This window comes from Buteo buteo, chromosome 4 (assembly GCF_964188355.1).
Source record: "Buteo buteo chromosome 4, bButBut1.hap1.1, whole genome shotgun sequence".
NCBI lineage: Eukaryota > Metazoa > Chordata > Aves > Accipitriformes > Accipitridae > Buteo > Buteo buteo.
In genome coordinates, this window is record NC_134174.1 from 10,101,602 (window position 1) to 10,121,430 (window position 19,829).

Consider the following 19,829-nt stretch of genomic DNA (forward strand, 5'->3'; position numbering starts at 1 on the left):
ATCATTCCCTATGCACACATAATTAAGCAAACCCCAATAAGCTCCTATTGACAGTAACAGACAAGAGACCTTACTGAAGCTACGGCAGTGCATATTTTAATGCCATTATTGCATTTTTAATTGAAATTGGTCTCCCCTTAACATGCCACTCTTAACCTCTAGGTACAATACAGTGTAAAAGAGTTTTGAGATAGTTGCACATTAAAGGTGTGTAGTTAGGCATAAAGCCAAAGCTAAGTGCTCTTAGCTCCTGCGGAGAATAATATCCTCCAAGGAATGCAAATATTTATATTCAGAAAGTATCCTTGGTAGCAAGTGATTCAGCCTTCAACAATCTCCAATTCTTCAGAAGAAGGAAGTACGTTATTTTATAGTGTTAATGAATGATTAGTATTCTATTGATTTGTATGCATGACTAAATAAATAAGCACTCTACTACCACCATCTTTCCTTGTTTAGAATATAATAAACAGCGTTAAACTGATACTTAAAATTTTTTGAGCTTGACATGGATTTCCTATTAGCTAGTTTGTGCTAAAAAACGTGATGTGTATAATCTGTTTGTCGTTCAGTATTCACCCTTAAAAAGGGATAAATAAAACAAAAAAGTAAATCCCAGTTTTCACACTTGTTTCTAATAGTGGAAACAACTGAAAAATGTACTTTCTTTCAACAGTTCAAAAATTTTGTTAGATTGAGGTTTGCTGGTAATCAACAAGCTTCCAGATGTCTCCAGCCTCTAATATGTGAGTTTTTCTTCTGTCAGAGACAAACTTTGCACATAACTAGTCATTATTTTAGAAAGTCAGTTAATTATGTCAAAATTAATTTATGGAAAAAACCCCTAATATACTGTGTAACTAAGCACTACCTAACTGTCGTGGTTTAACCCCAGCCAGCAACTAAGCACCACGCAGCCGCTCACTCACTCCCCTCCCATCCAGTGGGATGGGGGAGGAAATCGGGAAAAGAAGTAAAACTCCTGGGTTGAGATAAGAACGGTTTAATAGAACAGAAAAGAAGAAACTAATAATGATAATGATAACACTAATAAAATGACAACAGTAGTAATAAAAGGATTGAAATGTACAAATGATGCGCAGGGCAATTGCTCACCACCCGCCGACCGACACCCCGCCAGTCCCCGAGCAGCGATTCCCTGCCCCCCCCTTCCCAGTTCCTAAGCTAGATGGGACGTCACATGGTATGGAATACATCGTTGGCCCGTTTGGGTCAGGTGCCCTGGCTGGGCATGAGAAGCTGAAAAATCCTTGACTATAGTCTAAACACTACTGAGCAACAACTGAAAACATCAGTGTTATCAACATTCTTCACATACTGAACTCAAAACATAGCACTGTACCAGCTACTAGGAAGACAGTTAACTCTATCCCAGCTGAAACCAGGACACTAACCTAAATAGTCATGGAGTCAGCTTAAAAATCAGAAGCACTGACATAAAAGTATTTTGAAAATAATGAAATGAAATGAAATGGAATGAAATGATGAAATTGGAGGTTTTATTTTTCAAATTCTTTTGGCTTCAAGGTGTTCATGGTTCTGTCACATGTTCAGCATCTTCACAATCACAAGAGAAACTTGCAGTTTAAATACATTAGCTTTTCACATACACTCAACACTCCAGTCGTAATGGCTTTCAGAAAAGTCATTGTTGCAACAGCCACATTAAAATGATGGAAGCTGACGATGTTGTAAAACAGGTTATAAATTGAGTATAAGCAATATATTGCACCTGTGTTGGCAATTTTAGTCCATGTGAGTACAGCAACCCATAAGACTCTCCTAACATAAAGTTCATAAAATTAGGAAGGTCTAGGTTTATGGAAAAAATAAGACAGCCTTCAAGTCACTTAACAGATTGTCACTATGCTCTGGTTACAGAAAAAAGGGAGATATATCCATTTTTTTAAAAGAGGTTAAATACATTTTTTTGTTTAGTTGAGGAATTTTTGCATTATAAATATTCCATTAGACCCTTCTAAAAATGAAAATATAGATATCCTATATCTGGATGGTTGTCTGAAGAACAGCTGCAAAACAACAGAAATAATCTGATTTGAAAAGAAACCAAAGTATTGACACATCAAAATGTATTATTTTTCTAATCCCTATGTATTAGAAATGTATTGAAATAACATGGAGTAAAACATTAAAGTTCTATTACAGGATGAGTCACAATGTAGTGCTATGTATTAATATAAATACTTAAGACAATTCTCTGCCTAGAAATACTTCAAACTTTAAAGTATTTTTGATTATTACTGCACTCCTTTGCACCTTTCTTGTACTGAATGCTGAATGCCTGGTTCCTCAAAGTATTAGAGGTATTTAACAGGAGTGAGGATAAGGAAAGGTAAAAAGCAATTCTATCATTGCAGAAAAAGTATTTCATACTGCTGATGGTGCTATCAACCAATGTTTCTATTGAACCATTATTTAAATTTGCAAGATATTGTTAAAAATTAACAACACAAAGAAGAATCCCAAACACCTACAACAGAAAAGCTTTCCAATTAGTAAGAAAAGACATAAAGCAGGCATTGTCTTTCTTTTAGGTCTGTATGTCATTTCTAATAAAGATTGAATAATAGAAATTCATGCTAAAACTAATCTTTTCTTTACAATAAGAAGGCTCTATAGTGCAGGAAAAATTATAAACTTTTTTGGTCTGGCTGTTTCTCAATCAAAGGGCATATCAGTTACTGTATATTACTGCAACATTCCAAGCATTAAATTAAATTATAGACAATAGAATCAAGTACAGTTTACATCTGTGGGGCATTAAAAAATGAGGCACGTTCAGCAGTTTATTTATTCCCAGTAGAAATATCCCTGCTTAAATAGTGCTCTTAAAACATTCTTTCCTACCAGACTTGGCTGTTTCAGATGCATTCCTCAGGCAATATATATATTTAGTTTTTAAATGTGACATGTAGAAATCAACCTTGATTTGCTTGGATGGCTTGACTTTCTTTAGTTGTGCTACGGTTTAGGTAACCTTATCACTCCCAAGTTCTAACCCTGCTACTGGACCTATATAAACAGCCTGAAGCATGCTTATGCAACGGGGCTGCAAAAAAACACCAAAGGTCCACCTGTGTTAATACATTTTGAAGGTTTCTGCCACTGATTACACGTGATTAATGTGTAAGGAGCAGCCAAATACTGTGGAGACTGAACCTGCAATCTTTAGTCTAAAGACATGGATCTGTACCATCGGAATTGAAAATTACACTGTTAGTTCAATACCATTAGAGTCCTCTGCAAACATAAAAGAAAGGTCTGCAAACATTACTTGTAGGTTTGGATGCACGTTTTTTTTAGTTTATTTTAAAATTGTTTGATAAATCAGAAGTATTTTGGATTTTAATGGTAGGCATCATGTCTTCTTGTTCCTAACACTGGAAAATTAAACTGTAATTTAGATCAGCAGAGTGTATAAATAAATCAGAAACAGAAATGTGGTGCATCAAGGGCCAGGTTCTACACAGGTATAAATAAGTGAAACTTCATTTATGCCAGTGGAAATAGGCTAACAGAAATGAGCTTCACCTCTACATGGCTGCCCCTCAGAACCTGTTTCACCAGTGCAAAACTACTTGCAATTTCTAGTGCTATCGTTTGCACAATGTTCCTGCCATCTTCTTCGGCTGCTATGGTCTTTTGCCTGGAGACACTGAGGCTGAATGGCACATTTGAAATTGAATCCCCACCTACATCTAATCCATCCATTTCAGGTTTTGTTACACTAGGCTCTAACTGCATATATTTCTATTCCTTTTTTTCCCAAAAAAGACTCATTGGATCTCATGAAAAAGTGTCAGTACCTGCACAGAGTTTGTAGCTTGATTGAAATTTAGTGTTTATAACTGTGTGTTGAGTTCTGTGACTAAAAGCCCAAATTGGGTGGTATTGGAATACAAATGAAGGTGATTAAGCATAAATGAATCCAAATTTCCTAACGCTTGTGTAATGAAACTTCTGCATGTTTACAGTAATATTCTGGAGACTTGCTCTACTTGTTGGTTTTTTTTTTTATTTAAAGCTCTCTGACATAAGAATGTAAAAAGGAGGCAGAGTAAATATTTAACATGAAGGGATTCCTTGAATGTCTTTAGTACAACTTACTTGAAGCAGAGGATGGTATTTCAAGACGAATAATTTGTGTTGAAGGGCTGATGCTTATATTTTTGGTATAAATGCAAGAACAGGGGCAGGACTTAGTGGAAGCCACAGCTGCCTTGACATTGTCAAGGCACCTATGCAAACACCGTGGCTTCTAGATTTCAGAACAGACAGCATCTATATTGCTGCCTTACTATAACAACACATGTAAATCCTTATCATAGTAAACCACCAATGGATACACAGTGAAAATAAATCCTTCTAAGGGACCTGCCTCCTGATCTTTATAACCCTTCTAAAAAGAGCAAGAAAGCAAGCAGTGAAAATTCCGCTGACCAGCTGAGATATGAATTACCAAAATGCTAAATTCTATAGGGAAGAAAAAATAATTGTTTTTAATAGCTATTTAGCATTTTTTAAAAGCTATTCAGATAATGGTGATGTCCATGGACAAAAGAACTGAAAACCACAGAAAAAATAGTTATTGCCAAATGGCATTAATAGCAGCACCAGGCTAGACTTGCATAGAAAATGTGTAGATATAAGTTAGCTCTGTGACAATTTTTAGACATGATCTTTATTTTCTGTAGTGGTGTCACTGAGACTAGTTTCAAAAGGGGAAAAAAAGAAAGGAGTTGCAACAGGAAAACAAAAACCCAGATGGACTGCTGCCTGCTTTTATCAAATTTACTCTTGACCCATAATCTTTTGAAAATATAGATCTTCATTATAGATATCATATTTGTACCTTTATTATTCAGTAGCTTTTACTAGCATAGTTTGAGATGTCAAGCAGCCTTGCTTATAAAATGAGACCTTTGTGTGAAATCACATTTTATGTATGCATATAAACATACATGCACACCAACACACATTCTGTAGGTCACAGAATATTTTCCTCAGATGCCTGTATTCCCAAGAAGATGGATGTAAATATTCTTTTTTATCTTAGCCCATAGAAATATTTTACTTGGAAAAGTGACACATCCAACTAATGATCTGGTAGCAATATCCTGTGCATATAGAAAACTTTGTTCTTTAGTGTAAATTTTATGGAAAATGAAGGTGGGGAAATAACCAGGAAGATAGCTAATCCTTTTCCACCTAGTGCATGGTTATTAACTAGAGTAGATTGTCAAATGCTTCCTCCTATCTTTTTTTAATTGGATCATCTAATAGCAGTTCTGGTACTTGCCTTTGCACATTAAGCTGAAACGAATAGATCTGACTGTCACATCACTTGTATCCTTATTATTAAATGACCCAACACAATTCCTTGTCTTGTCCTTGCAGTATTTGCTGTTCTCTTTCTTTCCTGTTGTTTTTTATTTTTCTTCTTTTTCTTTCAAAAGCAAATATATACAATTGTGCTGTGTTTTAACAACTTTATTTTCCATTGCTTCCAACAGTAGAAAATGGGGAGATAATGTTTTAGACTTAGCTTACACTCAACTTGAACAAGTGTATGAGATTACAAAAGATGCAATGAAGTCCGTTTTCATTTGGTTTTCTTGTGATACAAATATAACACACATCATGGCCCACGTGGTCTCGTAGTGCCAGCCATCCACTGGTACATAAGAGTTGTTTATGCAACTCTTAGACTGAGAAATATATCCCTCTGCAAGAGAGCCTGTTGAAATCAGAAACTGTTTATATGGATGATACTTATTTATGTGAATAAAGCTGGCATAAATAAACTAGATCTATTGCATTTACATCTACACAAATCAGCATTTTCTAATGCTTTTCCTGCTTTTTTTTCTCTCTATAAAGCAAGCTGCCTCACTACCTTCAGACCAGACACTGTTTTATAATAGCCTACAAGGGTCAGAATAGAATAAAATATTCCCAGTTCTTTAATTCTTAAAGAGAGAAAATTCTCTTGAACTTCACTTAAGCTTATATAGTAAGTGGCAGAACGACTTAAGTGTAACATTTTCCTCTAAAGTATTAATGGAATAAAATATAAACAATTAAATAGCTTTCAGTTAAATAATATATGTTTAGGACCTATTCATTCCTAAGTGTACTTACTTCTGACAGTTTGATAAATATATTATTTTGTGACAAGCTATTTCATATAGTTCATTATGTTCTTTTTACGTATTTTCCATAGTATCAGGAATGGAGAAGTGTATCCAGATGGATAAATACTGGTGCAATATGCAGCATGTATTATAAAATTAACATGTCCTCAGATAGTCCCATACTCATAAATAATGTGCAGAATATAAATTTCTGTTTCTATTGTATTCTAAAAAAAATCTGCTGCCAGATTCAGTAATATGGTACTTGGGATATATAGTTCTAATATAATATTTTCAAATTTTTCATATATATTATATATTGAAGATAATTTTGGAAGCAATGTTCATATCTCAAAAGTCAACATTTAAAAATAGTTTTGTAATCCTGTAAAAGGTTTCTGATTGTTGTCTTCTACTTGCCTTTTTTCTCTACATCTTTCCAACTCTGCATACTACTATGAAAAATCCATAGCAGTTAGATTAATGAAATACTCTTTTTTCAAAAGCTCTTTCTGTTTTAGAGGTAGGTAGCTAAATTCTATTAAAGACTAAAACTTTTTATAGAAGGAATAACAGTAGGTGTTTTAAAAGTATGCAGAAGTTCTTTGCTGGCTATATCAATCCTGGTTTTGGTTTTGGGCTTTTTTTCCTTTATGAAGCATGAACTCATGGAAATTGAATGTTTTCATTGATTAATATTTTGGCAAAAAAAAAGGATATTTACATGTTTTAAATTAAGACTTCTATTTTGTTCAAGGAACATTTCATTTTGAAATGTTAGTTGACTTACAATAAAACAATGACTCTGCTTTAATCAAAATAAAATATGTAAAATTATTAAAATAGTTCCATAGGGACAATGTGAAAATAACAGGCTTTTTCAATGTCTGGAAATGTCCTGTATTTGAAGATTTTATTCCAGTTTGGGATGGAAACATTTTTAAAAGTCTTTAAAAATTCTTTCAGTGCCAGAAAAATATTCTCTCCTAGTTCTAATACCTCGTGTGTGTTCTGCTCCCTTTTTTCTGAGGGCAAATTCTCATCACAGCATAGTAGCCTTGTGAGTCACCCATTGTACTGGTGTTCAAAATATGAAGGGTCCAACAGTTACATACAAACTTACTGAATGTTCATTGCAAATCACGGAGAGGTAAATCCAAACCCTGGTGAATTTTGTGAAAACTGAAATTATTATTTTCTCATTTTCCCCATCTTCATAATGGAAATTCTTTCCTTTGCTTTCTTTTTTGGCTGTGCTTTCCAGTTAGATTGCAAATTCCTAGAGAAAAGGATACTCCAGGGCTGTATATTTTTGCAGTGTCTAACAGTACATAATATAGTAACCGTGTGGTGTCCCTCAAGGGTCCGTATGGGGAAAAATGCTATTTAATAGCTTCATCAACAACATAGATGGTAGGATTGAGTGCACCTTCAGCAAGTTTGTGGATGACACCGAGTTGAGTGGTACAGCTGATACACATGAGGGAAGGGATGCCATCCAGAGGGACCTTGGCAGGCTGGAGGAGCAGGCCCATGTGAACCTTATGAAGTTAAACAAATCCAAATACAAGGTCCTGCACGTGGGTCAGGGCAATCCCCAGTATCAGTACAGACTGGGGGATGAATGGATTGAGAGCAGCCCTGTGGAGAAGGGCTTGGGGATACCGGTGGATGAAAAATTAGATATGAGCTGGCAATATGCGCTTGCAGGCCGGAAAGCCAACCATATCCTGGGCTGGATCACAAGAAGTATGACCAGCAGGTCAAGGGAGGTGATTCTGCCCCTCTACTCCGCTCTGGTGAGACCCCACCTGGAGTCCAGCGCCCAGCTCTGGGGTCCCCATCACAAGAAAGACATGGACCTGCTCGAGTGGGTCCAAAGCAGAGTCACGAAAATGGTCAGAGGGCTGGAACACCTCTCCTATGAGGACAGGCTGACAGAGCTGGGGTTATTTAGCCTGGAGAAGAGAAAGCTCTGGGGGTACCCTATGGCAGCCTTCTAGTACTTAAAGGGGGCTTATAAGGAAGATGGAGAGACTTTTTATCAGGGCCTGTAGTGATATGACAAGGAGTAATTATTTTAAACTGAAAGAGGGTATATTTAGATTAGATATAAAGAAGAAATTTTTTATGATGAGGGTGGTGAGACACCGGAACAGGTTGCCCAGAGAGATTGTGGCTGCCCCATCCCTGGCAGTGTTCAAGGCCAGGTTGGATGGGGCTTTGAGCAACCTGGTCAAGTGGAAGGTGTCCCTGCCCATGGCAAGGGGGGTTGGAACTAGATGATCTTTAAAGTCCCTTCCAACCCAGACCTCTCTATGATTCTATGATCTAATCCCTAAATCACTATGGGCTTTTGCACAGCATTCTAGTATACAGAAATGAATCCACTGTATCAACCCCTCATTCCGATAGTATCTCTATAATTCTAAACCTCAATAGCCCTTGTGAGAAATAAAGGCTATTAATGAAATTATCTCATGTTCTACCTATTGTAGTCAGTTATGAGAAGAAAAGACAGCATGACCCCAAAACATCTGAAGTTAAGCACCAATGATAAACCAAGCATCAAGATGAAGGTGAATTTCTAAATATACAGTGAAGAAAGAACTAATGGAGGAACACCCCACAAGCGTATGGCGTTTATACATACTATGCAAAATGAATCAGGACAGAGTCATACTGAGACAATGTTCCGTTTTGTAGGGGGAGGGGTTATTGGGGTCTTTTTATGGTTACCATCAGGTCAAATGAGAATATAGAGGTGTTACTTGTAATTTGGGGAGACTGTTTCTCCCCTCTACATGTAGATTTCTCTGCAGTCTGACAGGGCTTTTATTACCACTGGGTATTTTTCTAAAAGCATCTGAAGGGTTTAAGAGCACAAATTATATCTGAAATTCTGTAGGGTCTATTGTTTGATTCTGTTAGATGCTCAAATTTACCATGAGAAAAGATAATCCTAATGTCAAATATACAATAAACTTCTAAACAAGCACTAGGTTTTCCATCGTCTTGCAAAATCAGCCAGAAAAGAAAAAAAAGAAAAGGAGGAGGAGGATGGGTGCACATATCTGTGAAGGTTTAAGGATGATATGTAATGGTTCATGATACAATTCATAATAGTTATGTGAACATTAATAGCTGCCTAATACTGACTTCTCCAGTTACACTGCTTAAGATCAACTCTGTTGAGTTCCACTGGCTCAAAGTCAAATGGCACAAGATGTCTCTGGTTTTAACTGCTAATATTTGCAAAGCGTTATTGACTTTGAAAGGTTTCAAATACGTCCCAAGTTATTCAAATAAAGCTTTTCTCTGTCTCTTTCTTCCAAGGCATTTAACGTAACCAGCATTTTACAGATAATTAGGCATACTGGGGGAGAAACAGTAGAGGCAACAAAGATCCTTAAAGACAGTTATTTCTACGTGTTGCCCTTCATTGTATTTCCTAAAATGGCAAACACTGACAAAGTACAACTTTATCTTATGTATCGAATGCATTTTGGGGTGGAATTCATCTACATTTAACTATGTATCTAAAACATAGTAGACTTAAAAATTGGAGTATTAAAAAGACTACTTTTAGAATAGATGTGTTTAGATTCTTTTATAAAGAAATTTTAAAATGCCATTTGCGAATGCCTCTTTCTCTTGTTCTGATAAAAAAGACAGCTGGATAAATATCTTAAATTAGACACCTGACTTTGAAAAAAACAAAAGCTGAATATGACATATCCCACCTATAGTATAAGCACTTGTATTCTGTCATAAAAATCTGTCTCATAATAAAAAAGATAACATAATTAAAATAAAACCAACAAACAGACCTTTGAGGTATTCAGTTTTCATTAATATTTAAAAGTGTTTGCGACATATCAGGAAAAGCAGGATCGAATCATGGATACATTAGTGCTAGATAACTCAAATTAGGTAGGTCTTCTGTAGACATTGATGTTTAGCAGCTAAATACTTGTGTCCTTTCTGTGAATTAAATCTTTCCAGAGAAGCTATTCTGTTCAATTAAAGAGAACACACTTTGGGGTAACAATGTACTAATTTCTACATAAATCCATTCACTGCTGTTTAGAGTTGCTGTTCTCGGTAAAACTTGGGTTTATATTGGTGTGTGAGGTGTAATAAATCTTTCTAAACTCACCTATGGAATATTATCTCAAACTCTGCATCTGCTGTAATTGATTTGGCAGAAAAAAAGTACCTTGAAACTTTCCTTTCATCTTTTTAGTTATTTCCACCTCAATTTTCCCTCTGCCTTTTGATTTTCTTACAATGCCTCCTTTCTCCTCCATTCTGTTTTTTATCATGTTGATGATTCCAGATAGCCTTAAGTATACTGTCAATCACATGCCATCCTGCCCAAGAGCATATGCCCCTGAAAATCACATGGGATAGCTCATTTTTATCCATCTTTTTCAAAGGAAATTCAATTTAACAGTCATTTTGAATAGCATAAAACCCTGACTTTTGGCATCTTCATTTTAAATGAAAGCACCAGATTCTCTTTCTGTCAAAACACTGGATTGCTCCGTAGGAAGAATTCTACCCTTCCCAGATTGGTGTGGTAATAAGCATGTAGTAAGTGGTACACCTTAATAAATCAAGTCCTCAAGAGACTGGACTGTCTGTGTTTCATCAGAAGAGGGCTGTGGTTATTTGAACCATATGTATCCTGTAAAACTCAAGAGTTTTATAAATCGATTCTTTCACTTGTTAACACTATTAAGATATTAAAAATAATGCAAAACATCTTCTGTGAGTATAATTTAAAGGGGACATTTCTTTGTATGCCTACTTCCTTAGAAACACATTGGATGAAGTAGATCATGTTCTCAAAGACTATTTCATGGATGCTTGTGTCACCCTTAGACTGGAACAATTTCATATCAAAATTTTCCAATTTATATTTCTGCTGGAATGTTTTTATAGATAAACACATTTCTGAAGCTTTCTATCATGCATTCCACATTTAGAAAAAAAAAATTCTAACATTAATAAATATTTTTATTATCCACAACATTGTCACTTATTATCACCTACTCAAAATGCTTTATTAAAGAGATAAGGATCATTAGGGTTTGAAGTCACTAGAGAGTTGTAGGCAGCCATATTATACTGGTTTAATATTGCTTACATGAATAAACAGCTACACTACTTTGGACTGAGACCTGGGGACTTGTAATAGCAATGGTATTATGTAATTTTTCATAAGCAATGAATATGGTTTAATATTTTCTGTCACAACCACATTCTTAAACTGCATTGTCAGAGAACGCTTTGGGGATGTGTGTAGCTTTTCTAAGAAAAATCACACTGGAAAGCTAAACAAATTTTATTTTAATAATAGAATCTCTGGTATAAGGAGTATGTCAACTTGACCATAGCAAATTTGTTTGAATGCATGCCAAAATTTGCTGTTTAACATCAAAATGAATAATAATAAAAAAAAGGATCCATCACTCGGCAAGCAATATCCAGTTAACTGGAAATAGATATGGAATCAATATAATATTCTTAATTTAAAATATTTCAAAATAAATGTTGACTGAATTATTATTATTATTTTTAAATATTAAATATTATCATTAAAAGCATGTTGTGAATGTGTAGAAGAAATGATCCTTCAAATAAAAGTTTAACATTGGAATTATGAATATTTCCTCTCATTCTGAGTTGATACCCTGTCTGTTGTTTCTCAGGTTCAGATAAAATACAGGAAGAAAACTATTATTCATACACTGTTTCACATACATTTAATCTATATTGGTGTGATTACCTAGCTGAAAGTTAATGAACTTAACTGGGAAAAATGGCAGATGAGCTCTGGATTAGGCCTTGTATCAGAAGTCATAGTAGCTTACTACTGCTGTAATGAAAATCAACGATAAGGTCCAGAAATTGGTAGGGTCACATACATTACTGTCAGAAAACAAATAGCACTTCAACATACACTACTATTAAGTAGGTACTGTGAATGTTTTCAGCTGATTTACAAAGAAGTTTTCTTCTAAGACCGTCTGTAAATTGACCATCATTACTAGGTAGGTTTCATTAAATACCAAGAATACCAAGATTTTATTATACTGCATTAAATTTCTTTTTAAGAATTAGTAACATTAAATTGAATATCAGATAAATTTTATTGGACTGGCATGTACTTCTAGAAATGCATCTTAAAAGTGCAGTAAACTCAGTTTGTATGAAGATTATGTGTGATTATTTTTAATTTGATGTACACTGTGAAGTTTCCAGCAAGAACTAGAAACATGATGAAATACTGTGTAAGCATATACCTTGTTTTTTTAGTAGAATGTAGCATGTAGCATGTCAATACTATAAGCCCTGGTAGATTTGTAATGGTTATATTTCTGTTGTTTAGTAACTAAAACCAGATCAATTATAGTAGGACTAACTGAGTATGTTATTTTGCCAGCAGGGAAGAAAAACTAAATACTTGCTAGATGTAACAAAGTATAAATATATATGTCACAGTATATATGTGACATATAATAATGTGAAATGGAAATATCAAGGATTATGACATGAGCTGACATGATTAGCTGTGTTAAAGACTTTCAAGTTCCACTGGAATTTTTCTGCCATAAGCTGAGTAGAATTAGAAGAAACAAAAATATACCCTATGATTTATTACATGTTCCAGTTATAGGTTTTTCCAATATTCTTAGAAGAAAAGAGAGAAAAGAGTTTTGTATTGCATACAGATTGAAATTATTCTTGTCTCCCCAAACCATACCTTTTAATTTCAGAAACTTTTGCCTCTGTAATTTAAACAAACTCACAGGGAAAGTTCTTTGTTTCAGGTTTTCACTATAATTTAAACTTCATCACTAGATCCACACATTCAGAGGAAGAGCACTAAACAAACAAAATTATTCATGGACTTTGCTGCACCAGCTCACTTCATGAAGCCAATTACATTCTCCAAATATAGCTAGATAGCCAAACTCACCTGCTGTTAAGAGCAGAGGTTGAATCATGTGAAAGTAGTTATGGACTAATGGGTTTTTGCTTGTCATTACTAGATTTTGCTTTCTGTCTCCTACCCTGCCAAGTTTCTGAGGCATCTGCCTGGCAGCCACACAGATAAAACCTCAAGCAGTGAAAGTTCATACTGCAGTCTCCCTTACAGCTTTTTATCTCCTGCTGATTCATGTTCCCCAAATAAGATACTCAAATACCTTAAGAACTGTCTTTTAAAAGTACAGTGGTAACTTTCAGCATTATTACTACCAAGATTTTTTAGTTAGTTTCCTGTTTGCAATTAATTCTGCCTTTAAAGTTCTTGGCTCAGATTTGCTAGCAAACCTTATGTAGCAGCATTGACTTCAGCAACCTTTGGCCAATTTACACTGTCCCCTTTTCTATTGCTCAACTGGTTCAGTTGCTTGTTGGTTCACCTGAGTTAGCGTATCCTTCCACTAACTGGCAATCCCTGTCATGACCTTAGAATTATTTTTGCAGCAATATAGATGACTGATGTCTGTGAGCACAGAAGAGTAAAAATTGTTAATGCACTATCTCATATTCAGCAGCATAGGTTTTTGGGGTGAGCTTTTATCTCTATTTTTTTACCCAGGGAAGAAAACTTCTGCCTCCTGTTACCAATTTTATATGGAACATTGCCAGTTAGAGGTCTTAACCTTGTCAGAAAGATCCAACTACTTGTAAGATTATATTTTTGTCCTTGTGATGGATGACTCTTTAGAGTACCCTTGAATAGTAATATGCTTTAAAGTACTGGTGGCTTAAAACTGAAGGACACTTGCATTGCCTGATCTTACTCTTAACCTGTAGTTCATAAACTGTGTCACAGATATTTCAGGTTTTCCCCAATGTCTCCTTTTTGGTTTTCCTCCTTTTTCTTTCTGTCCCTTTCTTGTCACATGTAAGCAGATTTTGTTATCACTTCTCAGCTACGTAGCAAAAAGCTGAATTAACTAAAATTACACAAGGCTCACCAAATTCTTATAAAACTTGTTCCACTGTAATATATATCTTCCAGGACTATACTGATAATTGGAAACATAAAATGTCATTCAGGTGTTCACATTACCTAGACTTTATATCTGTGGCCTTTTACATTATTGATGGGGACAGAAGGCAACCCCAGTCGTTACCTCTTCCTGTAAAGCAGCACTGAGACGTCCACCTCATGTACTCAACATGTTCAAAGTGCCAGACTCATTTGTCAGTGCCCTGCATCTGGAAAACATCTTTGCCGGAAGAATGTTCTGCAGCATAAAGTAGTGTGGGAGGTGAGACTATATTTCTGTAGATTTTAAAAGGGGAACCAAAGATTTTTATGAGGGCAAAAAAGGGCAAAAGCAATAGACTTGTGCAGTTGTGATGATGTAATGCTATGAAAAACAGCAGAGCAACAGCAGCTTTGTCACTCCCTGAGAAAAAAAAAATAAAAATCTGTAGTGATATTTGCCTATATTCAAGGTTCAAAGATATATCTTACTTCATGCTTAATTTCTGAGAACCTGTTATAAATGAAATCTCACTATACTCTGGCTGCTGTGGAGCAGCAATGAGGTTTTTGCACTTCATGTCCCAAGCATATTTTAGTTATCAAGCATTTATATTAAAAAAATATCAACATATCATAATAAAAGGGTGACTTCATTTTTTTTTTTTTTTTTTGTAATAGAAAAAATGGCTGTTTTAACACAATCTTAGAAGTTAGAAAGAATTACATTCTGGTCATTAAAACATTCAAGAAATCGGCTATTATGAATATAAATAACATTGCTTGACAAATGGCTAACAGAATCCATCTTGTCAAAGAGAATATAATATGAATAAGTTCACCAAAGTAGATGTGCTATAAGCTAGATCAGTCTGAATATTTGCCAGCAAGCTCTGGCAGACAGATAACAAACCTTCAGGTTTGTTCTCAGCATTTAAAACAGCACAAAATAAAATTTGTTCTCTTATGAAATGTAATCTAGCAGCCCAGACTTGCTTTAAGGCTTTCACAGGTAAGTGAAGTGCCATATAGGAATATGTAAATATTGAAGCAGTCCTTCCTTTGTTGAGTAAAATATTGTTTGTACTGTAATGGTGTAGGTTTAGTTATGCTGTTTTAGATTAAAATAGCAAAACATTATAGTACGAAAGCTGAATAACATTTTCTGAAATTTGGGGATCAGTACACTGAAGCAATTTGAAGCTCGTTTTTTACCAAAAGATAGGGGTAGGAATGATCTTTTCTCTTTTGTCCTGTGTGTTGAGTGCTAACAACATATTCTCCCTGAACAATTCATCCTCTTTTTCTCTTGCTTTTTATTTCTTTACACAAGCTCTTCATAGAGGAAAGGCTTTTTGTCACAAAAATCTATAGAAACTCAATAAAAGAAAGGATTTTACTCAACTGAAATCTTTAGCCATTCCCATGTGAGAAAGGAGCTGAGGGTTTCTAGTCCATGTGCTAGAACAGTTTATACACACTATCCACTAACTGTTTAATATAAAATGCATAGACTATTTTGAGCACTAGAGCCAGAACTTCTTTCCCAGAAAAGCAATTTAACTACTAAATTAGAGTCATGCTACTGCTTGTTCACTCTTCCTGAAGCTTGAATATTTTGTTGCACGGCTTCGACAGGAAATGGAGAAAGCATCCATCCTTCCCTACCAATCCAGTAGGTAATAGCTTGTGATTAGACCTCTTTATGAAGAGAGAATGATCTGGGTTTCAATCCATTTAGAAAAGGAAATTGAAATCATGTCTGCTATTTCTCAGGTGACTGATTTAGCCACCAGAATATTTTAAAGATGTTAGGCAGCACTCTATTTTCGCTGGCCAGGTTCTCAAGGAAAATCTCAGTTGCACATGATCTTGTAAGTGCTAGATGTGCTCAGCAGAAATGTAGCTATTAAATCCTAGTATTAGGTAGAAGAACAACCTCTTTTTGGGTTATGCTCAAGTTTAGGTGTGGTCTAGAAGCTTAATTTTTTAAATTAAGGGTGTAGGCATGAGCAGGAGCACAACTCTTGACACCTTGAGGATCTATAGTCACAAGATGACCCTTGCAAACCTTCACTCCCAATTGTGCCATGATTTCAATGACTAAGGGTATCTCAACACTGCAAAGTGCAACAATCCATGAACTAACGATTCACTAAATGAGTGTGAAGGCTGTGTGACCTGTGCATCAAGCCAGATCTTGGTGAGATTCACTTGCCTAGAAATGACAGACATCTAGTGCCATTTTAGACTCCCAGGTATCCCACCCATTCTCCTAACATTCAGAAGGTGTTGTATCCTGTTTGTCTACACTGTCCTAATATCTCAGATATCCTACAATTTCCAGAAATCCTAGTACCTTTCAAAGGAATTACATAATACTATCACATTTGTGTTTCAGTAACAAAATCGCTCCCCAGGTCCCACTGCTTGGTGTTTTCCAGCCCTTCCAGATGTCAGGTTTACTTCTGTGCTTGTGTCTATACCCATGGCAAAACCATGCCTGTATAGCTTTGCTGGAGGTAGTCCTAGAAATATCTCTTTTTACAGATTTGATCTTGAAAGGTGTTTAATATTCTCAACTTTCATTTCAGACAATCAGAGTTGCAGGTGTATTTGGCAAGACTGAGTCTTATATGAGTAGTTACCAGTGTACATGATCAGGCAGAGGACACTTGATCGTGCCTTGTGATCTCATTGAGAACACGAGTGATATCTCTGATCTATGTAAAGAAATATTGTCTCATTTATGAAAAACTTGCCTTCAGGACAACATGGAAATAAGTCTGGGGAAGCTACCACAGTATCCTTTTGTGGCTTATATATATCTAGAATTTAAAATGCAATTCTTTTAACTCCAAGACTGACTCAAAATTAAAATATATTGGATGTTTTATATTCTTGCAAATAAAAAGTGGCTTTATTTAGAACCAAAAGAATATTTCCTTCCATTTCTCATCTGATCACAAACAAGCAATGTTCTGAAGCAGCAATCTGATGGATTTGCTTGTCAAGAGAAACTTGCTTTGAAAGTGCCATTTCCACATTGCTTTGCGGTTCTGTGCTGAGTGTGTCACTGTCAAAGAATGTATCTTGTTCACTGGCCAGTACTCAAAGCTGAGACAAAAAAGACTTGTTCTGCTCATCATGATGCTCCTCTCTGTGACTTAGTTTTCCCATTTGTTAAATGAGGCCAATCACACCCAGGTACAAAGTGTTTTGACCTCTACTGTTAAAAAATGTTATGGAAAGCCTAGATATTAACATTATTCTCCACAGCTATTTAGTCAATAGATTCTTTTGAATCTATCTGAAGATAGCTCAGGAAAGAAAAGAGTTATGAGGCTGAATTTCTAGTATGACTCCTTTGATAGAAATTTTATCATCTAGGGAAACAGCTTTCAGAAACTAGTAGATTTCAGCTTTTGTTGACTTGAATCAAACCTAGTCAACAAATGGAACAAAACACATTTATCCTATTATTGAATTCCCTTATCATCATGCATGCAATATAAATAATAATTTAAAGGAAAATGAAATTGTGGCAATTCGTTGGATTAAATTAATATCCTCATTGAATGCTAAATTTCTTGCCTTGGCTCAAAAGATTTGTTCTCTTTTCTATACTTTAGGATATAAGTAAGGTATGTCATGAGGAAAATTGGTCATGCTAAATCTTTTTGTGGGTAAGGTAAATTTTAATTCAAATATAGAATTCAAATCTCATTCATCTGAAACATCCTTTTCTCAGGAAACAAAGGACAAATTTTTAACAATGATTATGAATTTTGGTGGTTTAATATTTGGGTACCTGATGAGGCTACATTCTCAAAAATCACAGCTTATATGGATGGCGTGTATGGCATCCCAAGTGGATGCCATAGTGATAGACCTGTGCGAGGATTTTCTCTGACATGTAGGACCAGTCAGTCCCCTTGCAGAAGACCAGCCGTGTCCTCTATGTGGCTGACAAGGTGCTGCATGGAGAAATGAACATAAATGCTGGTGTGGCACACAAGCTAGAGCCTCTGCCCCAAACTGTGTGAGGACCCATTCGTTGTCTTCACTAGCTCTGGGACAATCCCACTTCTTCCAATATCAGCTGCTGGGTCACATCCAAACAATTGGAAAAGTTATGCTTAGGGATAGCTCTGAGGATAAGCTGAAAGGAATTTAGTTGCTTTTACCAAGAGTGATTTTTGTTTCTTCTAAATAAAACAATTCATCACAATCTAGCCATAGGAACATAGTGCCTTTCCCCCAGTCCCAGCTCTGCTGTATTGGAGACAGTCTTAAGGTACTCTTTGTAATGACTTCTTGTGATGCTTCCTGACAGCAAAATGATTTTCAGCCTCTCTGGCTGCTGCGAGCTGGGCTGTGCTCTTCACCATCTGCTCGAGAGTGCAGAAAGACCCCTGTGCTTGCCTCTTTCTTCCTTCCTGAGACCTGATTCCAAGTTTCTGCAACATTACCCAGGATGAATTTCCCTTTCTCTGTGGAAGTGACTTTAGCGTGGATCATGTGCAGCTAAACCCCAGCTCCCCTTATCTGATCAGGGCATTTCTTGACAAAATCAGTAATTGCTTGGAAAATTATGAATATGCATTTCACAGATTTCATATTGTTCTCACTGAATTTAAAGGAAATATTTTTGGTGAACTGAGTGGAGACTGTGCTGGGCTTAAAACAAGCAACCCCAACTCCCCAGAAAACAAAACCAGAACAACGTTGTGCGTACAGTGAAAACCTGCAGTTTGACATGCCTGAGGGAAAGACAAGGAGACAATTTCCAGTATTTTTTTTCAATTTCCATAAATTCATTCATTTTGTCCCATTTGCAGTTAATGTCCTAAGCAGTGTTTTTTTTTCTTTTCAGAAACTGTTAAGGAGAGAACTGATTTTCACCCATCCCCATCTCACGATATTTTGAGCACAAAGATAATGATGTAAAGATTCATACACAAACCTCCTGTAGATCTGGCTCATTTTGAAAATTGTTCCCAGGTGTTTTGTGTCTCTTTCTTACTCAAAGATTATACGATTAGCATTTTAATGTCCCACAACTTCTTGTCTAGTTCCCTAGGAGGATATGAAAATGAAGCCATGAAAGCTAAGCTGTTTGGTATTTATCACACACACTCTGATTGTATTTCAGAGCTCTGGGATTTAAACAGGACGTCAGTCTTTCATAGCCCATTTGGATATCTTGGTCTTCATATAATGCTGCTGGATGAGTATCAAGAGCGACTGTTCGTGGGAGGAAGAGACCTCTTGTACTCCCTCAGTTTGGATCGAGTCAGCGACAACTACCGAGAGGTTGAGTAAAAAGCTATATGTATTAGTCACTTCGTGTCATAATGCGTAGCACAGAATATCAGAGTTTGCATGACTGGAAATGAGATAATGGAGTTTTTGGAGATGTTTTGTGCATGAACTTTAAGGTCATGTTTATATTTAAGAAAAATACACTAATTACCATTTTTTCCCCAGTAATAACCCATAAGGTGCACTCTAGGTGAAGAGATCTGGGGGTCATGTATCTATTTCTCACTGTTTTTCAGAATGTTTATTGATGTTTAGAGCATCTCACACTTTGTGCATACCTGATTTCTGTATCTCTGCTATATTATCAAGGAATAATT

General features: G+C 35.8%; 1 protein-coding gene across 1 annotated transcript in view; it reads left to right on the plus strand.

Moving 5' to 3' along the window:
* The window catches only part of SEMA3E (semaphorin 3E), a 146,654-nt gene that overhangs the window by 56,737 nt on the left and 70,088 nt on the right, over positions 1–19,829 (plus strand). Inside the window, exon 2 of the mRNA XM_075024733.1 lies at positions 19,343–19,503. Coding sequence (XP_074880834.1) covers positions 19,343–19,503 — 161 coding nt within the window. The remainder of the gene's footprint in view (positions 1–19,342; positions 19,504–19,829) is intronic.